Source organism: Bombina bombina, chromosome 3 (assembly GCF_027579735.1).
Source record: "Bombina bombina isolate aBomBom1 chromosome 3, aBomBom1.pri, whole genome shotgun sequence".
In the NCBI taxonomy this organism is placed as follows: Eukaryota; Metazoa; Chordata; class Amphibia; order Anura; family Bombinatoridae; genus Bombina; species Bombina bombina.
In genome coordinates, this window is record NC_069501.1 from 212,684,236 (window position 1) to 212,704,037 (window position 19,802).

Sequence of the window (19,802 nt, forward strand, 5' to 3'; positions counted from 1 at the left end):
GATATGATTGCTTGTATTAAACGGGTCACCTTTTAGTGGGATTATTTAAGCTTAACTGGAGCTTTTTGTAAGTATTTTATATTTGTATAGGTTAAACTCGATGGACTTCGATTTTTTTTCCAACCTCATCTACTATGTTACTATGTTACATGTTTCCTTGCTGCTTTGCATCTTTCTAAGAGACCCTTAAACAAGATCAAGCAATAGCAAACAGGTATTAATAGGAGACGAATCTCCATGCACGCTAAATGCAAACTTGTTCACAACAGTACATATATTGAACACACGTCACGAATGCTTGTTCCACATTAAAAATTCAATAATTTATAAGTGTGGACTTAGCCAGTGCATATATTATTGAACTAATGTCACAAATGATTGTTCCAGATTAAAAGTTCAATAATTTATAAGTGTGAACTTTGGGTACATGGAAGCTGTTAATAATCTTGTAGAATGTTTCCAGTGACCATTTCAGAGTGTTTAACATAGGCGCAAGCTAAAAGACTGTTTGGAAACAGCCGTGAAATAGTCTGAAATAGTTGTGAAATAGTCCCCTAAAGAGGACTTATCAAGTGCCTTGAGATGACCAATTTGATAAGATAAAACTGAGATGGAAAAGTAGTTGAAAAGTGATCCTAAAATGTATTGTAATTACTAAGAAGTTCCATATGGTAAATAGGGATTTTTTCTAACAACCAAAAACCCATTTGTAAGTACGAGAATCAGATGAAATCGCAGTAGCCTTTTCGGCCCTAAAAAAAAATTAAAAATGTGGCTCCTGATGGATTGTGATTGAGGCCTCTGTTTCAAAATTTGGAAAATCTGCACATTTTTTGTTTAATATATTTCAATATCTACTAGACCATTTTAATTTTGAAGTTGTGTAGAGAGTTCCATTTAGCCTTGAAATACGAAATGTCCACCAATTTTGGGCTAGATTAAAAGTGGATCACTAATTTGCGCTCCTACTCACATCTATACCCCAGCGGACTTTGCCTTTTTCATGCGTGTTGAGTTGTGCGCATGTTAAAAGTAAAAAGGGTTTTGCTTGCTCACTGACCGGATGAGCGCAAAAAAATTAACTTGGAGCGTTAAAAGTGGGAAAAAAAACTAACACCCAACAATTTGTGCAAACCCGATCGCGGTTTCTCAAGTGCACTAACCCGACATGAAATATTACTATTTCACATTCCAATATAGCAGAATATGCTCTATTTATTCTTAAATACATATTTCTATATGTATCTGATGTTTTTTTAGTAAAATATAAATATCTCTACCTATCTATATATATTCACTGGCATGGCAAATATTTACAGTACAAACACAGTTATTAGGATTACCCAAACGCTTCTGGATAAAGATAATAAAATCATACAATGAGCTTTACCCGGGTAATGCTAGGAAAACACACCAACAGTAAATGAAACATTTTAATTTTTTATTTTGGATTACACAAACACATGTTTTGTACAATGTTTTTGTTACAAAAAGAAATAAACATTTTTATATTTCATGTGTGTATTTTTTATGTTTTGTACCATGTTTTGTTATTTCATATGTGAATTTGTCATATGTATTGTACCATGTTTTGTTACAACAACAGGAAATTAAAAAATGTTACAACAACAACATGAAACATTTTTATTTTCAAAATTGAATATTTTTATTTTTCATAAGTGGATTTTTCATGTTTTCTACCATGTTTTTTTACAACAGGAAATTAAACAGTTTTGTGTTACTGTTTTATTGGACAGACTGGACTGTCTGTCGCACACGCATTTTGTCAGAGAAACTTTAAAAGCACGTTGTGGGGGGTGGGACCCATGGTTAGGTTCCCAGAGGCAGTTGCTGCGCCCAAGGCTATGATTAGAACAGAACTCTCTGGAGCGTATCTGATTTGTTGTGCATCCAGTGATCTCACAGAGACACGGACCAATCAGATCATGCATTAACGGCTGAGGGAAGATACACTCCAGAGAGTTCTGTTCTAATCAGAGCCTTGGGCGCCGCAACTGCCTCTGGGAAACTAACCATGGGTCCCACCCCCCACACAAAGTGCGACAGACAGTCCGGTCTGTCCAAGAAGAAGAAATGTTTCATTTCCTGTTGTTGTAAAAAAACAGGGTAGAAAACATATGAAAAATCCACATATGAAAAATAAAAATGTTTAATTTTGAAAAATAAAAATGTTTCATGTTGTTGTTCTAAAAATGTTTAATTTCCTGTTGTAGCAAAACATGGTACAAAACATATGAAAAATCCACAAATGAAATTTAAAAATGTTTATTTTCCTGTTGTTGTAACAAAAACATTGTACAAAATATAAGTGTTTGTGTATTTCAAAATAAAAATGTTTCATTTACTGTTGGTGTGTTTTCCTTGCATTACCCGGGTGAAGCCCATTGTATGATTTTATTAGCTCCAGAAGTGTTTGTGTAATCATAGGATTACCCAGGTAAAGCGCAATATATGATCTTATTTTGGGCTTTACCCACAGCCATTTGGAAATCCTAGGCTTACCCAGATTTCTGACTTTACCCGTAACATATACATATGTATGTGTATATATGTCTGTAAATAGTAAGTAAGTAAGTAGACCCCTCACATTTTTGTAAATATTTTATTGCATCTTTTCATGTGACAACACTGAAGAAATGACACTTTGCTACAATGTAAAGTAGTGAGTGTACAGCCTGTATAACAGTGTAAATGTGCTATCCCCTCAAAATAACTCAACACACAGCCATTAATGTCTAAACCGTTGGCAACAAAAGTGAAGACACCCCTAAGTGGAAATGTCCAAATAGGCCCAATTTGCCATTTTCCCTCCCGGGTGTCATGTGACTTGTTACTGTTACAAGGTCTCAGGTATTATTGGGGAGCAGGTGTGTTAAATTTGGTGTTATCACTCTCACACTCTCTCATACTGGTCACTGGAAGTTCAACATGGCACCTCATGGCAAAGAACTCTCTGAAGATCTGAAAATAATTATTGTTGCTCTACATAAAGATGGCCTAGGCTACAATAAGATTGCCAAGACACTAAAACTGAGCTGCAGCACGGTGGACAAGACCATACAGCGGTCTCACAGGACAGGTTCCACTCAGAACAGGCTTTGCCATAGTCGACGAAAGAAGTTGAGTGCACATGCTCAGTGTCATATCCAGAGGCTGTCTATGGGAAATAGATGTATGAGTGCTGCCAGCATTGCTGCAGAGGTTGAAGGGGTAGGGGGTCAGTCTGTCAGTGCTCAGACCATACGCTGTGCACTGCATCAAATTGGTCTGCATAGTTGTCATCCCAGAAGGAAGCCTCTACTAAAAATAATGCACAAGAAAGCCCGCAAACAGTGTGCTGAAGACAAGCAGACTAATTACATGGATTACTGGAACCATGTCCTGTGGTCCGATGATATAAAGATAAACTAATTTGGTTCAGATGGTGTCAGGCGTGTGTGGTGGCAACCAGATGAGGAGTACGAAGACAAGTGTGTCTTGCCTACAGTAAAGCATGGTGGTGGAAGTGTCCTGGTCTGGGCCTGCATGAGTGCTGCCGGCACTGGGGAAATACAGTTCATTGAGGGAACCATGAATGCCAACTTGTACTGTGACATACTGAAGCAGAGCATGATCCCCTCCCTTCGGAGACTGGGCCACAGGGCAGTATTCCAACATGATAACGACCCCAAACACACCTCCAAGACGACCACTGCCTTGCTAAAGAAGCTGAGGGTAAAGGTGATGGACTGGCCAAGCATGTCTCTAGACCTAAACCCTATTGAGCATCTGTGGGGCATCCTCAAACGGAATGTGGGGGAGCGCAAGGTCTCTAACATCCACCAGCTCCGTGATGTCATCATGTAAGAGCAAAAGAGGACTCCAGTGGCAACCTGTAAAGTTCTGGTGAACTCCATGCCCAAGAGGGTTAAAGGCAGTGCTGGAAAATAATGGTGCCCACACAAAATATTGACAGTGTACTTTTAAATGTATTTTTATGTGTTTTGTGCAACTTAGTCAAGTGTAACAATTAACCAGAGCCTGAAGTCTCGCTATCCTGACGTGTTAAATTCAATTGCGCTCAAGAGAACATGTTTACATTCAACCTGTAATACTCCACTACTTCCAACCTGAAGAACGAGCAAAAAAAAAAAAAAAAACTTTGTTTGGGCGCTGCAGTTAGCGCACCACTCATAATCTAGCACTTTTCTAGTACAATACACAAAAGACTGTTTTTTTTTTTTAAATCAGGATTATAGATAGAGATGATTACTTGATATATTAATTTTATTTATGGTGGTGAGAGTCCACAATCCATTACGCATCGGATTCAACTCCTGGCCACTAGTTTCCCAAAACTCTCATGAGCACTTCATCCCTCCAACCTCACTGGTATGCCAGTTATTCGTATAGCCAATCAAGGAGAAATATATAAATAATAAAAAAAAAGGTATGAAAGGTCAAATCAGGAAAAAATAGAGGTGCAAAATAGGAACTATCACCAAAAACATATTTTATGCTTACCTGATAAATTTATTTCTCTTGTGATGTATCAAGTCCACGGATTCATCCTTACTTGTGGGATATTCTCCTCCCCTACAGGAAGTGGCAGAGAGAGCACCCACAGCAGAGCTGCCTATATAGCTCCCCCCTTAGCTCCACCCCCCAGTCATTCGACCGAAGGCTAGGAAGAAAAAGGAGAAACTATAGTGTGCAGTGGTGACTGAAAGTTTAAAAATAAAAATATATATGCCTGTCTTAAATAAACAGGGCGGGCCGTGGACTGGATAAATAAATTTATCAGGTAAGCATAAATTATGTTTTCTCTTGTAAGATGTATCGAGTCCACGGATTCATCCTTACTTGTGGGATACCAATTCCAAAGCTTTAGGACACAGATGAAGGGAGGGACAAGACAGGGACCTTAAACGAAAGGCACCACTGCTTGTAGAACCTTTCTCCCAAAAATAGCCTCCGAAGAAGCAAAAGTATCAAATTTGTAAAATTTGGAAAAAGTATGAAGCGAAGACCAAGTCGCCGCATTACAAATCTGTTCAACAGAAGCCTCATTTTTAAAAGCCATGTGGAAGCCACAGCTCAAGTAGAATGAGCAGTAATTCTTTCAGGAGGCTGCTGTCCAGCAGTCTCCTAGGCCAAACGGATGATGCTTTTCAGCCAAAAGGAAAGAGAGGTAGCCGTAGCCTTCTGACCTCTCCGCTTACCAGAATAAACAATAAACAATGAAGATGTTTGACGGAAATCTTTAGTTGCTTGTAAGTAGAACTTTAAAGCACGAACCACATCAAGATTGTGCAACAGACGTTCCTTCTTTGAAGAAGGATTAGGACACAGTGAAGGAACAACAATCTCTTGATTGATATTCCTGTTAGAACCAACCTTAGGGAGGAACCCAGGTTTGGTACACAAAACAACCTTATCTGCATGGAAAATAAGATAAGGGGAATCACACTGTAAAGCATATAGCTCAGAAACTCTTCGAGCCGAAGAGATGGCTACTAAAAACAAAACTTTCCAAGACAGAAGCTTAATATCCAGGGAATGCATAGGTTCAAACGGAACACCTTGAAGAACTTTAAGAACTAAATTTAGGCTCCATGGCGGAGCAACAGGTTTAAATACAGGCTTAATTCTGACCAAAGCCTGACTAAATGCTCGAACGTCTGGGACATCTGCCAGACGTTTGTGTAGAAGAATAGACAAAGCAGATATTTGTCCTTATACAGAACTAGCTGATAATCCCTTCTCCAAACCTTCTTGGAGAAAATACAATATTCTAGGAATCCTAATCTTACTCCATGAGTAACCTTTGGATTCACACCAATAAAGATATTTGCGCCAAATTATATGATAGATCTTCCTGGTGACAGGCTTTCTAGCCTGAATCAGGGTATCAAAGACCGACTCAGAAAAACCACGCTTTGATAGAATCAGGCGTTCAATCTCCAAGCAGTCAGGCGCAGAGAAATTAGATTTGGATGCGTGAACAGACCTTGGATTAGAAGGTCCCGCCTCATTGGCAGAGATCATGGTAGAACCAAGGACATGTCCACTAGGTCTGCATACCAAGTCCTGCGTGGCCACGCAGGCGCTATCAGAATCACCAAAGCTCTCTCCTGCTTTATTCTGGCAACCAGACGTAGAAGGAGAGGAAATACATAGGCCAGATTGAAGGACCAAGGCACTGCAAGTGCATCTATCAGTACCGCCTTGGGATCCCGGGACCTGGACCCGTAACGAGGAAGTTTGGCATTCTGACGAGATGCCATCAGATCCAATTCTGGTGTGCCCCATAGCTGAATCAGCTGGGCAAATACCTCCGGATGGAGTTCCCACTCCCCCAGATGAAGAGTCTAACGACTTAGGAAATCCGCCTCCCAGTTCACTACTCCTGGGATGTGGATTGCTGAGAGATGGCAAGAGTGATCCTCTGCCCATCAGATTATTTTGGTTACCTCCATCATCGCTAGAGAACTCCTTGTTCCTCCTTGACGATTGATATAAGCTACAGTCGTGATGTTGTCCGACTGAAACCTGATGAATTTGGCCGCAGCAAGCTGAGGCCATGCCTGAAGCGCATTGAATATCGCTCTCAGTTCTAGAATATTTATCGGGAGAAGAGATTCCTCCCGAGACCATAAGCCCTGTGCTTTCAGACTGCACCCCAGCCTAGCAGGCTGGCATCTGTCGTTACAATGAGCCACTCTGGCCTGCGGAAACACATTCCCTGAGACAGGTGGTCCTGAGACAACCACCAGAGAAGAGAATCTCTGGTCTCCTGGTCCAGATGCAGTTGAGGAGACAAATCTGTATAATCCTCATTCCACTGTTTGAGCATGCACAGTTGCAGTAGTCTGAGATGTAGGTGGGCAAAAGGAACTATGTCCATTGTCGCTACCATGAGTCCGAAGTTTTGATTTTCTGACCTCCGTCAGAAATATTTTCATTTCTACCGAGTCTATCAGAGTCCCTAGGAAGGAAACTCTTATAAGAGGGAAGAGAGAACTCTTTTTATGTTCACCGTCCACCCATGAGATTTCAGAAAAGCCAACACAATGTCCGTGTGAGACTTGGATAACTGGAAAGTTGACGCCTGAATTAAGATAAGGCGCCACTGCTATGCCCCGTGGTCGTATAACCGCCAGAAGGGACCCTAGCACCCTTGTGAAGATTATGTGAATAGGGATGTGTAGATACGCATCCTTTAAGTCCACGGTGGTCATATATTGACCCTCCTGGATCAGAGGTAGAATAGACCGAATAGTCTCCATCTTGAATGATGGGACTTTGAGGAACTTTGAGATCCAAGATTGATCTGAAAGTTCCCTCTTTTTTGGAAACCACAAACAGGTTTGAGAAAAATCCTAGCCCCTGTTCCTCTTTTGGGACTGGGCGGATCACCCCCATGGTATGTAGGTCTTATACACAGCGTAAGAACGCCTCTCTCTTTGTCTGGTTTCCAGACAATCGAGAAATGTGAAAAGTCCCCCTTGGAAGAGAGCCTTTGAACTCCAGAAAATATCCCTGGGACACAATTTCTAAAGCCCAGGGATCGTGAACATCTTTTGCCCAAGCCTGAGCGAAGAGAGAGAGTCTGCCCCCTACTAGATCCGGTCCTGGATCGGGGGCTACCACTTCATGCTGTCTTAGAGGCAGCTGCAGGCTTCTTGGCCTGTTTACCCTTGTTCCAAGCCTGGTTATGTCTCCAGACTGACTTGGACTGGGCAAAATTCCACTCTTGCTTTGCAACAGAGGAAGCTGAAGCGGGACCACTCTTGAAATTCCGAAAGGAACGAAAATTATTTTGTTAGGTCCTTATCTATTTTGATCTATCCTGAGGGAGGGCATGACCTTTCCCTCCAGTGATGTCTGAAATAATCTCTTTCAGTTCAGGCCCAAATAGGGTCTTTCCCTTGAAAGGGATGTTCAAAAGCTTAGTTTTAGATGACACATCAGCAGACCAGGATTTAAGCCATAACGCCGTGCGTGCTAAAATGGCAAAACATGAATTCTTTGCCACTAATTTAGCCAGTTGAAAAGTGGCATCTGTAATAAAAGACTTAGCCAATTTAAGTGCCTTAATTCTGTCCAAAATTTCTTCTAATGGAGTCTCCATCTAAAGAGCCTCTTCTAGAGCCTCAAACCAGAAAGCAGCTGCAGTAGTTGCAGGAACAATGCACACAATAGGTTGAAGAAGAAAACCTTGATGAACAAAAATTTTCTTCAGGAGACCCTCTAATATTTTATCCATAGGATCTTTGAAAGCACAACTGACTTCAATAGGTATAGTTGCATGCTTAGACAGAGTAGAAATAGCTCTCTCCACCTTAGGTACTGTCTGCCACGAGTCCCGCATGGTGTCAGATATGGGAAACATATTCTTAAAAACAGGAGGGGGAATAAACGGAATACCTGGTCTATCCCATTCCGTAGCAATAATATTCACAATCCTCTTAGGGACTGGAAAAAAAACATCAGTGTAAACAGGAACCTCTAAGTATTTATCCATCTTACACAATTTCTCTGGGACCACTATAAGGTCACAATTATCTAGAGCCGCAAATACCTCCCTGAGCAATAAGCGGAGGTGTTGAAGCTTAAATTTAAAGGCCGTCATATCAGAATCTGTCTGAGGAAGCGTCTTTCCTGAATCAGAAATTTCTCCCTCAGATAACAAATCCGTCACCCCTACCTCAGAGCATTGTGAGGGCATATCAGATACGGTTACTAAAGCGTCAGACTGCTCAGCATTTTTCCTTAACCCAGAGCTGTCCAGCTTTCCTTGTAAACCAGGCAGTTAGGATAAAACCTCTGTGAGGGTTGTATTCATAACTGTAGCCATGTCTTGTAAAATAAATGAATTTGACGCACTAGAGGTACTTGGCGTCACTTGTGCGGGCGTTACTGGTTGTGACACTTGGGGAGAGCTAGATGGCGAACCCTCATTTACTTCTGACTGAGAATCATCTATCAGCTTAACTGAAGCAGGACAATTCATATTAAAAAAATAAATAAATAAATCTGTTTTTAAAAACTTTCACTCCGCTTCCCCAGCCTAACTCAGCCCTGGAAGCACAACCGATCTACCTGTGTAGTGATCGAGAATAAAATTAATAACATATCATTGGGGACACCACTCCGCTAACTGACTTCTACCACAAGTCTAAAGCAAAGCGGAGAAATGGGTCATGTGACCTATCAAAGAAAACTGCATTGCATACAAGCGCGTGCTTACTGTCTCTAACAATGTTCTCTTCCCGCCCTAAAAATAATGGCGGACGGCCGAAAGAAGAAAGTAATGATCACAAGGATCATGGAGATTTGGTCTTTTCACACATGGTTACATGCAGCGTCCCCTGAGCTGTTACAGCAAAGTAACATACCGTAGCATTCAGATGCTATACAGCCCAACTGTCCTAGAGGTCATAGCGGTCTCTATGTAAATACATTCTCAGCCCTTAAAACACAGTATGAGAGTACATTTCCACAACAGTTTATAGTCATATAAAGCAGTTATGTGGACCATATACACAAAGTGTGCTAAAAAACTACAGCTTGCTAGTAGAACCCACAATGAATAAAAAGGATTATACTTTAATACATAAAAATTCATAACCCCTGTCTCCAGTCACATCTTAGTACCTGCTCCCTGCCTGTCAATATCCTTACAAAGGATACATTTGTCCAATATAAGCTGCATCTGAATCTTATGAAGTGCAGAGTCTCCTAACCCCAGAAGACAAAGGCACTTACCTGCAGTCTGGCCGTCCGGCAGGAGGACAGCTTACTAAGTATGAGAGGACGCCGCTCCTCACAGAGACCTGTAGAAAAAAAGAGACAACAGAGTAAACCTACTCTGGCTTTCTATACTAGGGCAGCAAAAGGTTAGGAAAACGCAGCAAGGCCCACCTTACAAGTTCCTAACTGCTTTAAAGCCACCACTGCCCTACTGCAGAGACTAATGTGGAGTACAGCTAGACCCAATCCTTGAAACAAAGGAGAGAACAGAGTAAACCTACTCTGTCTTAAAATAAAAATCTTGCTTGTAGCGATAGAATCCAATTTTCCAATTTTCTTCAGACACCAAAACTATACTTCCTCCATGCACCAAGGCAAAGAGAATAACTGGGGATTGTGGGAAGGGAAGTGACGTTTAACAGCTTTGCTGTGGTGCTCTTTGCCTCCTCCTGCTGGCCAGGAGTGATATTCCCAATAGTAATTGATGATTCAGTGGACTCACCGTATCTTAGGAAAGAAATATAAGGAGCAAATGTTAGTAAACACTATATGGACTTTCATTAGACTGCACAGTAAACAAAAAAAATCTCATTATGTAACCCCGGCTGTCGAAAAATTTACAGAAAAAAACTTACCCATTCAAGCATACATGACCGCAAGAGTGATTGCCTCAGCTCTCTTAAAACAAATGGCTTACACACATCAGGAAAAAAAGTTTTCCTAACCAATACTGCATCACAAAGAATCTGATATAAGTACAGTAGCAAAAATAAAAAATGATCGTGCGACAAACCAGCTCCCTTTCTTGGTAAGAGAGAAGCCAATGCGCGCAATACAAATGTTCAGTTACAGCGTCAGAGAAGACCAAAATAGTGCTATGATGTAGAGAAATGGAATGAAGCGGCTGATGCAGCTATAAATAAAGCCATTTTGAAACAAAGAGGCAGAATAACTGACAAAGTCTCAGAGGATTAATGACAGACACTAACTAGAAACCCCCCCAGCAAACACTGATAAACGCCTGGAGAAAAAATAATCAAATAACTGTGTATAACCAGCAGAGGTCCCTTCTGTCCCATAATCTCCATTAACTATAGACAATAAAATACCATAATGTCTATTGTGATACAACTGCTATAATAAATTGTGGGTTATATGAGGGCCATTAATAATCATACTTACATGTCAAGCACCCAGACCACTGTACTTACCAACTGTAGAAAACACTGTGTCCAGTGGATAGCCCATCCAGTGCTCTGTACATTACAGAAGAGTATATAAATTAGGAGTCTATCGATGACCCAACGGGAGGAGCCTACCGCTGTGTGCCTTCAACACCTGTGGCCGGTCTGTGACTAACTCCATACTGGGAATAATTGTGTCACTACCCCATACTCCGGTCTCTCAGTAGCAGCTCTCTGAGTTGGGAGGGAGATCTGGCCTCAACTCAATTTGAGAGCCCCTCTCAATGAAAATCTTAAGATTTCCTCAATTCTTAACCCACCTCCTGGGAGGCAAAGTTTAAAACTGAAATACCAGTTAGCTGGGAGGGATGAAGTGCTCTTGAGAGTTTTGGAAATCTTTGCCTCCTCCTAGTGGCTAGGAGTTGAATTCCATGAGTAATGGATTGTGAACTCTCACCACCTTATAAAAGAAAGTCATACAGATAGATAGATAGATAGATAGATAGATAGATAGATAGATAGATAGGATAGATAAAATACATGCATTCCAAAATAGCTTTATATATAATTTAGTGATTATACAGTGTTCTCCCCGGGAGCAGTTTTATGGGCACACCACCCGGCTAAAATTTATGCCAAAACTAAATGTAATGTTACATTGTTTCAATGTCTGCTGCACAAATATAATTAAATTATTAATTATAATTAAATTAATTAATTTGTGGTTTTGATATCTTAAGTAACATTTATAAATAACAGAAAATGTTATATTGCAAAGTATCACACTGCCTCCACCCGGCTCATTTACAACTCCACTCAGCAGAGAATTTTTTCTGTGGAGAACAATATACACGATTCTAGGATTTGTTTTAAAAAAACTTTTTTAAAAAAAACTAGGAAACAACTAAAACACTGTGTTGTATATAAGGTGTTGTAAGAGATAAAATGCACAATGAATGCAAAATTAATAATGCAGAGAAGTTATAAAAAGTAAGGGTCTTTTATTTCACTTGTGTATATTTGCAATGATTTTGTTCATAGTTTAACAGGAACTGTCACAGAAGGGGAGAAGGGATATGTTTTGTGTTCTTTACTAGCAGGAGAAATAGCTGGGATTGTGCAGCTGTGACCATGCCACTTTGAACTGGATTCAGGGTGACTTCCCTAAAGCTTGAGAATAGTTTTCCCATCCTTTAGTGCTGTGTGAACACTGAAGTCTCTGTTAGGCAGATTACATCACTGTTGTTTCAACGCAGCTTACACAAAGCATCCCTTGTTTTTTAGGCCAAACATTATTGGGCCTCTAGTGGTTTCTATTTTTTTATGCCTTAAGTGCTCCAGTTGGCAATGGCAGATAGCGAGAGATACACAACATAGGTTGATATTTACATAGCGCATAATATCTCAAACAGGTCATATGTACATTTTATAGAATAATTCGCTTCTGAAAATAATGCAACCTACACGGAAAGTTATTTATTTTATTTTTTTAGGTTTCATTATTTAGTTCCAAAATATTTTTAGAAAGAGAAATATAAAGTGTTATATTTAAGGCTGTGACACACTGCAAGCGATGCGGCGCGAGGCGAAGCAACTGCTTCGCTCCGCGTCGCTTCTGAAGATCAAATATTTCATCTCTGAACGCTCAGCTACGCGAACTGACGCAGCAGAGTGCTCAGAGATGAAAAGGCAGGACACACTGAGCGCACACAGCCGCGTGTACACGCTGCGCGCCGCTCCGCTTGCAGTGTTTCACAGCCTTTATTCAAATGGTTTCTATGATTTTAAAGTGTAGAAGTCTATTTAATACAAGTATATAGAAGTATATTTAATGTGAGACATCAGTACAAATAATTTCTGATAATGTTATGAGAAAATTTGTTACAGCTTATATTTCAATACGAACTCAAACACACAAAACTGCAGCTGTGGTTTTTCTCCAACATAGGTGTGTCCGGTCCACGGCGTCATCCTTACTTGTGGGATATTCTCTTCCCCAACAGGAAATGGCAAAGAGCCCAGCAAAGCTCGTCATATGATCCCTCCTAGGCTCCGCCTACCCCAGTCATTCTCTTTGCCGTTGCACAGGCAACATCTCCACGGAAATGGCTAAGAGTTTTTTGGTGTTTAAATGTAGTTTTTATTCTTCAATCAAGAGTTTGTTATTTTAAAATAGTGCTGGTATGTACTATTTACTCTGAAACAGAAAAGAGAAGAAGATTTCTGTTTGTGAGAGGAAGATGATTTTAGCAAACGTTACTAAAATCGATTGCTGTTTCCACACAGGACTGTTGAGATGAAGTAACTTCAGTTGGGGGAAGCAGTTGGCAGACTTTTCTGCCTGAGGTATGATGGCCACATTTCTAACACGACTTGGTAATGCTGGAAGGCTGTCATTTTCCCTATGGGGACCGGTAAGCCATTTTCTTAGATTAAGTAAAAGAATAAAGGCTTTATAAGGGCTTAAAACAACTGGTAGACATTTTTCTGGGCTAAAACGATTACTTGCTAAGCATATTTGACAGATTATAGCGCTTTATAGTTATTATAATCTTGGGGATTGTTGTTAAAAAACGGCAGGCACTGTATGGACACCTTTTTCAGATGGGGGCCTTCTCTAGTCATAGGCAGAGCCTCATTTTCGCGCCACTAATGCGCAGTTGTTTTTGGAAGGCAAGGCATGCAGATGCATGTGTGAGGAGCTAAGATCCACTGAAAAAGCTTATAGAAGGCGTCATTTGGTATCGTATTCCCCTCTGGGCTTGGTTGGGTCTCAGCAAAGCAGATTCCTGGGACTGTATAGGGGTTAAATGTAAAAACGGCTCCGGTTCCGTTATTTTAAGGGTTAAAGCTTTCAAATTTGGTGTGCAATACTTTTAAGGCTTTAAGACACTGTGGTGAAATTTTGGTGAATTTTGAACAATTGCTTCATACTTTTTCGTATATTCAGTAATAAAGTGTGTTCTGTTTAAAATTTAAAGTGACAGTAACGGTTTTATTTTAAAACGTTTTTTGTGCTTTGTTGACAAGTTTAAGCCTGTTTAACATATCTGAACCATCAGATAAACGATGTTCTATATGTATGAAAGCCAATGTGTCTCCCCATTTAAATATATGTGATAATTGTGACATGGTGTCCAAACAAAGTAGGGACAATGATGCCACAGATAATAATAGTGCCCAAGATGATTCTTCAGATGAGGGGAGTAAGCATGGTACTGCATCACCCCCTTCTGTGTCTACACCAGTTTTGCCCACACAAGAGGCCCCTAGTACATCTAGTGCGCCAATACTTATTACTATGCAACAATTAACGGCTGTTATGGATAATTCTATTGCAAATATTTTATCTAAAATGCCTATTTATCAAAGAAAGCGCGATTGCTCTGTTTTAAACACTGAAGAACAAGAGGACGCTGATGATAACGCTTCTGACATACCCTCACACTAATCTGAAGGGGCCAGGAGGGAGGTTTTGTCTGAGGGAGAAATTTCAGATTCAGGAAAAATTTCTCAACAAGCTGAACCTGATGTTGTAACATTTAAATTTAAATTAGAACATCTCCGCGCACTGCTTAAGGAGGTATTATCTACTCTGGATGATTGTGACAATTTGGTCATTCCAGAGAAATTATGTAAGATGGACAAGTTCCTAGAGGTTCCGGTGCCCCCCGATGTTTTTCCTATACCCAAGCGGGTGGCGGACATAGTAAACAAGGAATGGGAAAGGCCCGGCATACCTTTTGTGCCTCCCCCTATATTTAAGAAATTATTTCCTATAGTCGACCCCAGAAAGGACTTATGGCAGACAGTCCCTAAGGTCGAGGGGGCGGTCTCTACTCTAAACAAACGCACTACTATTCCCATAGAAGATAGTTGTGCTTTTAAAGATCCTATGGATGAAAAATTAGAGGGTTTGCTTAAAAGAATGTTTGTTCAGCAAGGTTACCTTCTTCAACCAATTTCATGCATTGTTCCTGTCACTACGGCAGCGTGTTTCTGGTTCGAAGAACTAGAAAAGTCGCTCAATAAAGAATCTTCGTATGAGGAGGTTATGGACAGAGTTCATGCACTTAAATTGGCTAACTCTTTTATTCTAGATGCCGCTTTGCAATTAGCGAGATTAGCGGCGAAAAATTCAGGGTTTGCTATCGTGGCGCGCAGAGCGCTCTGGCTTGGAGATTGAACGCTTGATTTTATCAAAGCGTGGGTTTTCAGATTCTGTAATAGATACTCTTATTCAGGCTAGAAAGCCTGTAACTAGAAAAATTTACCATAAGATATGGAAAAAATATATCTATTGGTGTGAATCTAAAGGATTCCCATGGAACAAGATAAAAATTCCTAGGATTTTATCCTTTCTACAAGAGGGTTTGGAGAAGGGATTATCTGCAAGTTCTCTGAAGGGACAGATTTCTGCGTTATCTGTTTTACTTCACAAAAGGCTGGCAGCTGTGCCAGACGTTCAGGCGTTTGTTCAGGCTCTGGTTAGAATCAAGCCTGTTTACAGACCTTTGACTCCTCCCTGGAGTCTCAATCTAGTTCTTTCAGTTCTTCAAGGGGTTCCATTTGAACCCTTACATTCCGTAGATATTAAGTTATTATCTTGGAAAGTTTTGTTTTTGGTTGCAATTTCTTCTGCTAGAAGAGTTTCAGAGTTATCTGCTCTGCAGTGTTCTCCGCCCTATCTGGTGTTCCATGCAGATAAGGTGGTTTTGCGTACTAAGCCTGGTTTTCTTCCGAAAGTTGTTTCCAACAAGAATATTAACCAGGAGATAGTTGTACCTTCTTTGTGCCCGAATCCAGTTTCAAAGAAGGAACGTTTGTTACACAATTTGGACGTAGTCCGTGCTCTAAAATTCTATTTAGAGGCCACTAAAGATTTCAGACAAACTTCTTCTTTGTTTGTTGTTTATTCTGGTAAAAGGAGAGGTCAAAAAGCAACTTCTACCTCTCTTTCCTTTTTGGCTTAAAAGCATTATCCGTTTGGCTTATGAGACTGCCGGACGGCAGCCTCCTGAAAGAATCACAGCTCACTCCACTAGGGCTGTGGCTTCCACATGGGCCTTCAAGAACGAGGCTTCTGTTGACCAGATATGTAAGGCAGCGACTTGGTCTTCACTGCACACTTTTGCCAAATTTTACAAATTTGATACTTTTGCTTCTTCAGAGGCTATTTTTGGGAGAAAGGTTTTGCAAGCCGTGGTGCCTTCCATTTAGGTGACCTGATTTGCTCCCTCCCTTCATCCGTGTCCTAAAGCTTTGGTATTGGTTCCCACAAGTAAGGATGACGCCGTGGACCGGACACACCTATGTTGGAGAAAACGGAATTTATGCTTACCTGATAAATTGCTTTCTCCAACGGTGTGTCCGGTCCACGGCCGGCCCTGGTTTTTTAATCAGGTCTGATGAATTATTTTCTCTAACTACAGTCACCACGGTATCATGTGGTTTCTCCTATGCATATTTCCTCCTGTACGTCGGTCGAATGACTGGGGTAGGCGGAGCCTAGGAGGGATCATATGACCAGCTTTGCTGGGCTCTTTGCCATTTCCTGTTGGGGAAGAGAATATCCCACAAGTAAGGATGACGCCGTGGACCGGACACACCGTTGGAGAAAGCAATTTATCAGGTAAGCATAAATTCTGGTTTTTTTACTGTTCACAAATCACAAAAGCTAAAAAACTCAGAACTTAAAGTGATGATAAAGCTGGACTGTGTGGAATAGGTAGTTCGCTTAAATACAATATATATATAATCAAGTTGCTAAGTTTATTTTTTAAATTTATTGTTAAATATTTTAAGCTCTGAGAGCCAGAATTCTCTATTCTCTATAGAACTCTATTTTCAGAGCTAAATTACATGAAAAGGGGGCAAAGTATATAATGAAAATATATTGCAAAGTTGCTTCATTATACATTTTATATAACACTCTCCCTTTAAAGGACCATGAACCCAAGAAAATTTCTTTCATGATTCAGTAAGAACATACAATTTTAAACAACTTTCCAATTTACTTCTATTATCAATTTTGAATCATTCTCTTGGTATCCTTCATAAAGGAGCAGCAATGCACTGCTGGGACCTAACTGAACACATTGATAAGCCAATGGCAAGAGGCATATATGTGCAGGCACCAATCAGCAGCTAGCTCCCAGCTCCTGAATCTACCTAAGTATGAATTTCAGCAAAGGACTTCAAAAGAGAACTGGGCAAAAAAAGATAATAGAAGTAATTTGAAGTTAATCAAAATTGTATTTTCAGTATGAATAAGGAAAGAAAAGTTGGGTGTTTCATGTCCCTTTAAGTATGTTTGTTTAGTGATAATATGCAATATAGAAGAGGAATGTTTCAGTGCCTTCACCATCACAATCTTATGGCCAAAATATCTCAGAAGTGATATCAAAGTACAGAATGATACTGAGACAAAGCTGTTGACCCCAGAAAGCATGAACACAAACCCTTGCGCTAACCTCATCTCTAAGCCTAATAGTGAGGTAAGTGCAGGTCAACAATAGGGTCTAATGGATAATATTGCTGTTGTTTTTTTACCGCCATATTCATACGAACAGTCACTGCTTAGTGAGGTGCAGTGCCAGAAGAACACTGGTTTTGGTTCAGTGTCGCAGCTTGCAAATGTATTAGTGATGTCACAGATGAGCACTTATGTCATATTCAGTGTCATGTATAGTTACTACAAGACCATGGGACACAACAGTTCTGAATGTACTGGTTTCTTTACAAAAAAATAAATATACACCCACACATGTAGGCTTTGTGTCTTGTATTGAGAACTTCATTAGTTTAAAAAAAAATTTTTTATCTCATTGAATTTTATTAATATATTAAATATCCCACAACCCCGCTGTCTTACAGACCAGTTTTCGGACTACAGCCTTAACCCTCTTTGTTCATAGTCTACCTTGAAAAGTTGTGATCACTGCAGCTTTTGCTACCAAGCATTCCAAAAGGTGAGTGCCGGCAGTAGCAAGAAGAGTGTATAACCAATTTAGACCCTGCTGCATTGATCACTATAGCAACTATGTGTTAATGCTACTTCATGTGATAGTCAACCTGTCAAATACACACTGCATGAAATCTCCCTCCGAAAAATTCTCCCCTTTGAACATAAACAAAATACTTTTTATGCCCATTCTCAGTTGCGCAATTTGAAATTGTTGGCAGGCATAGCACCTATGCTTTGTGCATAAAGACTGTCTTTAACTAGCTGCTATATACTGCCTTGTATTTCAGATAATACAATATATATTTATATAACAGAACCTTTTCATTTTTCATATATTGCAAGTAGTAGATTATGCAACAAGCACTGCAGAATATTGTGTGTGCACGTGATACAGATGTTTAACCCAGTGCAAATGTGCACACGGACACAAACAGTGCACACACAGGTAGCTCACATTTTTATGAGTTAGTGTATTATGTATTTTTTTTTTTCTAAAGAGTTTTTTTCAGAACAATTTACAAAAAACGATTTTAAAAAGTCTGTTGTAAAAACGGTTGCTGTATGTAACAATACATCTCTGTACCCGCATTTGAGTATTTCTTTAGGCATATCAGTTTTATAGAGCGAGCACTATTTGAAAATTATACACCAAAGAATAATTTTCAGCACACTATGCACAGTGATCGATTGAAAGGTCATTTAACCAGGAAAGAGATACAGATTTACTACCAAAAGCAAAACACAAGGGAGGAAATCCATTGCAGATGCACTTAAGATATACGTGATCATAAAACAAAACACGTTTGCTGACAATTATTCCTATTTAAATCCATGAATGTGTTCTGAAAATAGCTGTATCCGGACTTTACAAAGCCCTTTAGCAGTTTCCCTGCACTAGCCAATTTTAAAAATAGAACTTGGGACGTATCCCAGATGCACACGTCTTAATGAGTAAAGAAAAAGGCACCCTTTTACACTTAATTCAAGAAACTGTGAGATTCAGAGCTTTCCAGGCTCTGATTATTCAACGTTCTTTGTACTCCGCAGCTGATACTTTACCTGAAAAGTCTAAATGCCTCTCTGAGTCTTTGCCTGAGAACTTTGTATGACTAGAAGTTGAAAGTCGCTGAAAAGAAAACATAACATAAATTAGTAAGCATGAAAAAGAATGAGCAACAATAAGAAAAAGATTATAGAATAAATTGCTTTTTAATAAATGCCTGCAACGGATAACACAGATTAATGCAGAACAAAATAATACATGTGCTTCTAAGCAGAATGTGCATTGTTTAATGTATGCTCCAAAATAAGTCATCAATTATTTGCAGATGATTATTTAATACTAGCAAGTAGAAAAAATATCAGAAGGTTACATGGGGACACAGATGTCAGACCAGGAGCACACATAGACAGGTGCACTGGGATAAATTAAGCACACAACTATACACACAGACATTTGACGGCCATCCTTAGAAAAGGTTAATGGAACTCATTTTCTTTCTGCTTGTGACAAAATATCCAACACATTGGGCTGTTCTCTCGCAAAATCATTTAATATATGGCTACAAGGTAAAATGGGGCAGAAGCTTAGAATGCAACTTGCAGTTTTATGTTTAAATCTTTTTATTAGATTAAGTTTTGTATGAACATTGCCTTTCAGTCCTTTTAATAATTGGACCCCCAAGGGGGGCCTTAATAGTCTCTGATAGGGCTTCCAAGGAGCACTTCCCAAGTTATGCTCTGTCTTGGTGAGCAGTACAACAACTTGCAGTTTTAAGTGATAAATATAAATATATATATAAAATTTACAAAATATCCTAAAAAAAAATAATAATAAAATAAAATTGTTAGCAATGTAGATTTAGTAGAGACTTCCCATTCAATTGTTCCATCCA

At 39.8% G+C, this 19,802-nt stretch overlaps 1 protein-coding gene across 2 annotated transcripts in view; it reads right to left on the reverse strand.

Annotated features, from left to right (window-relative positions):
• The window catches only part of SPECC1 (sperm antigen with calponin homology and coiled-coil domains 1), a 962,422-nt gene that overhangs the window by 310,239 nt on the left and 632,381 nt on the right, over positions 1 to 19,802 (reverse strand). For both annotated transcript variants that reach the window (XM_053706122.1, XM_053706123.1), the window contains one exon: positions 18,967 to 19,033. In XM_053706122.1, the coding sequence (XP_053562097.1) occupies positions 18,967 to 19,033 (67 nt within the window). The remainder of the gene's footprint in view (positions 1 to 18,966; positions 19,034 to 19,802) is intronic.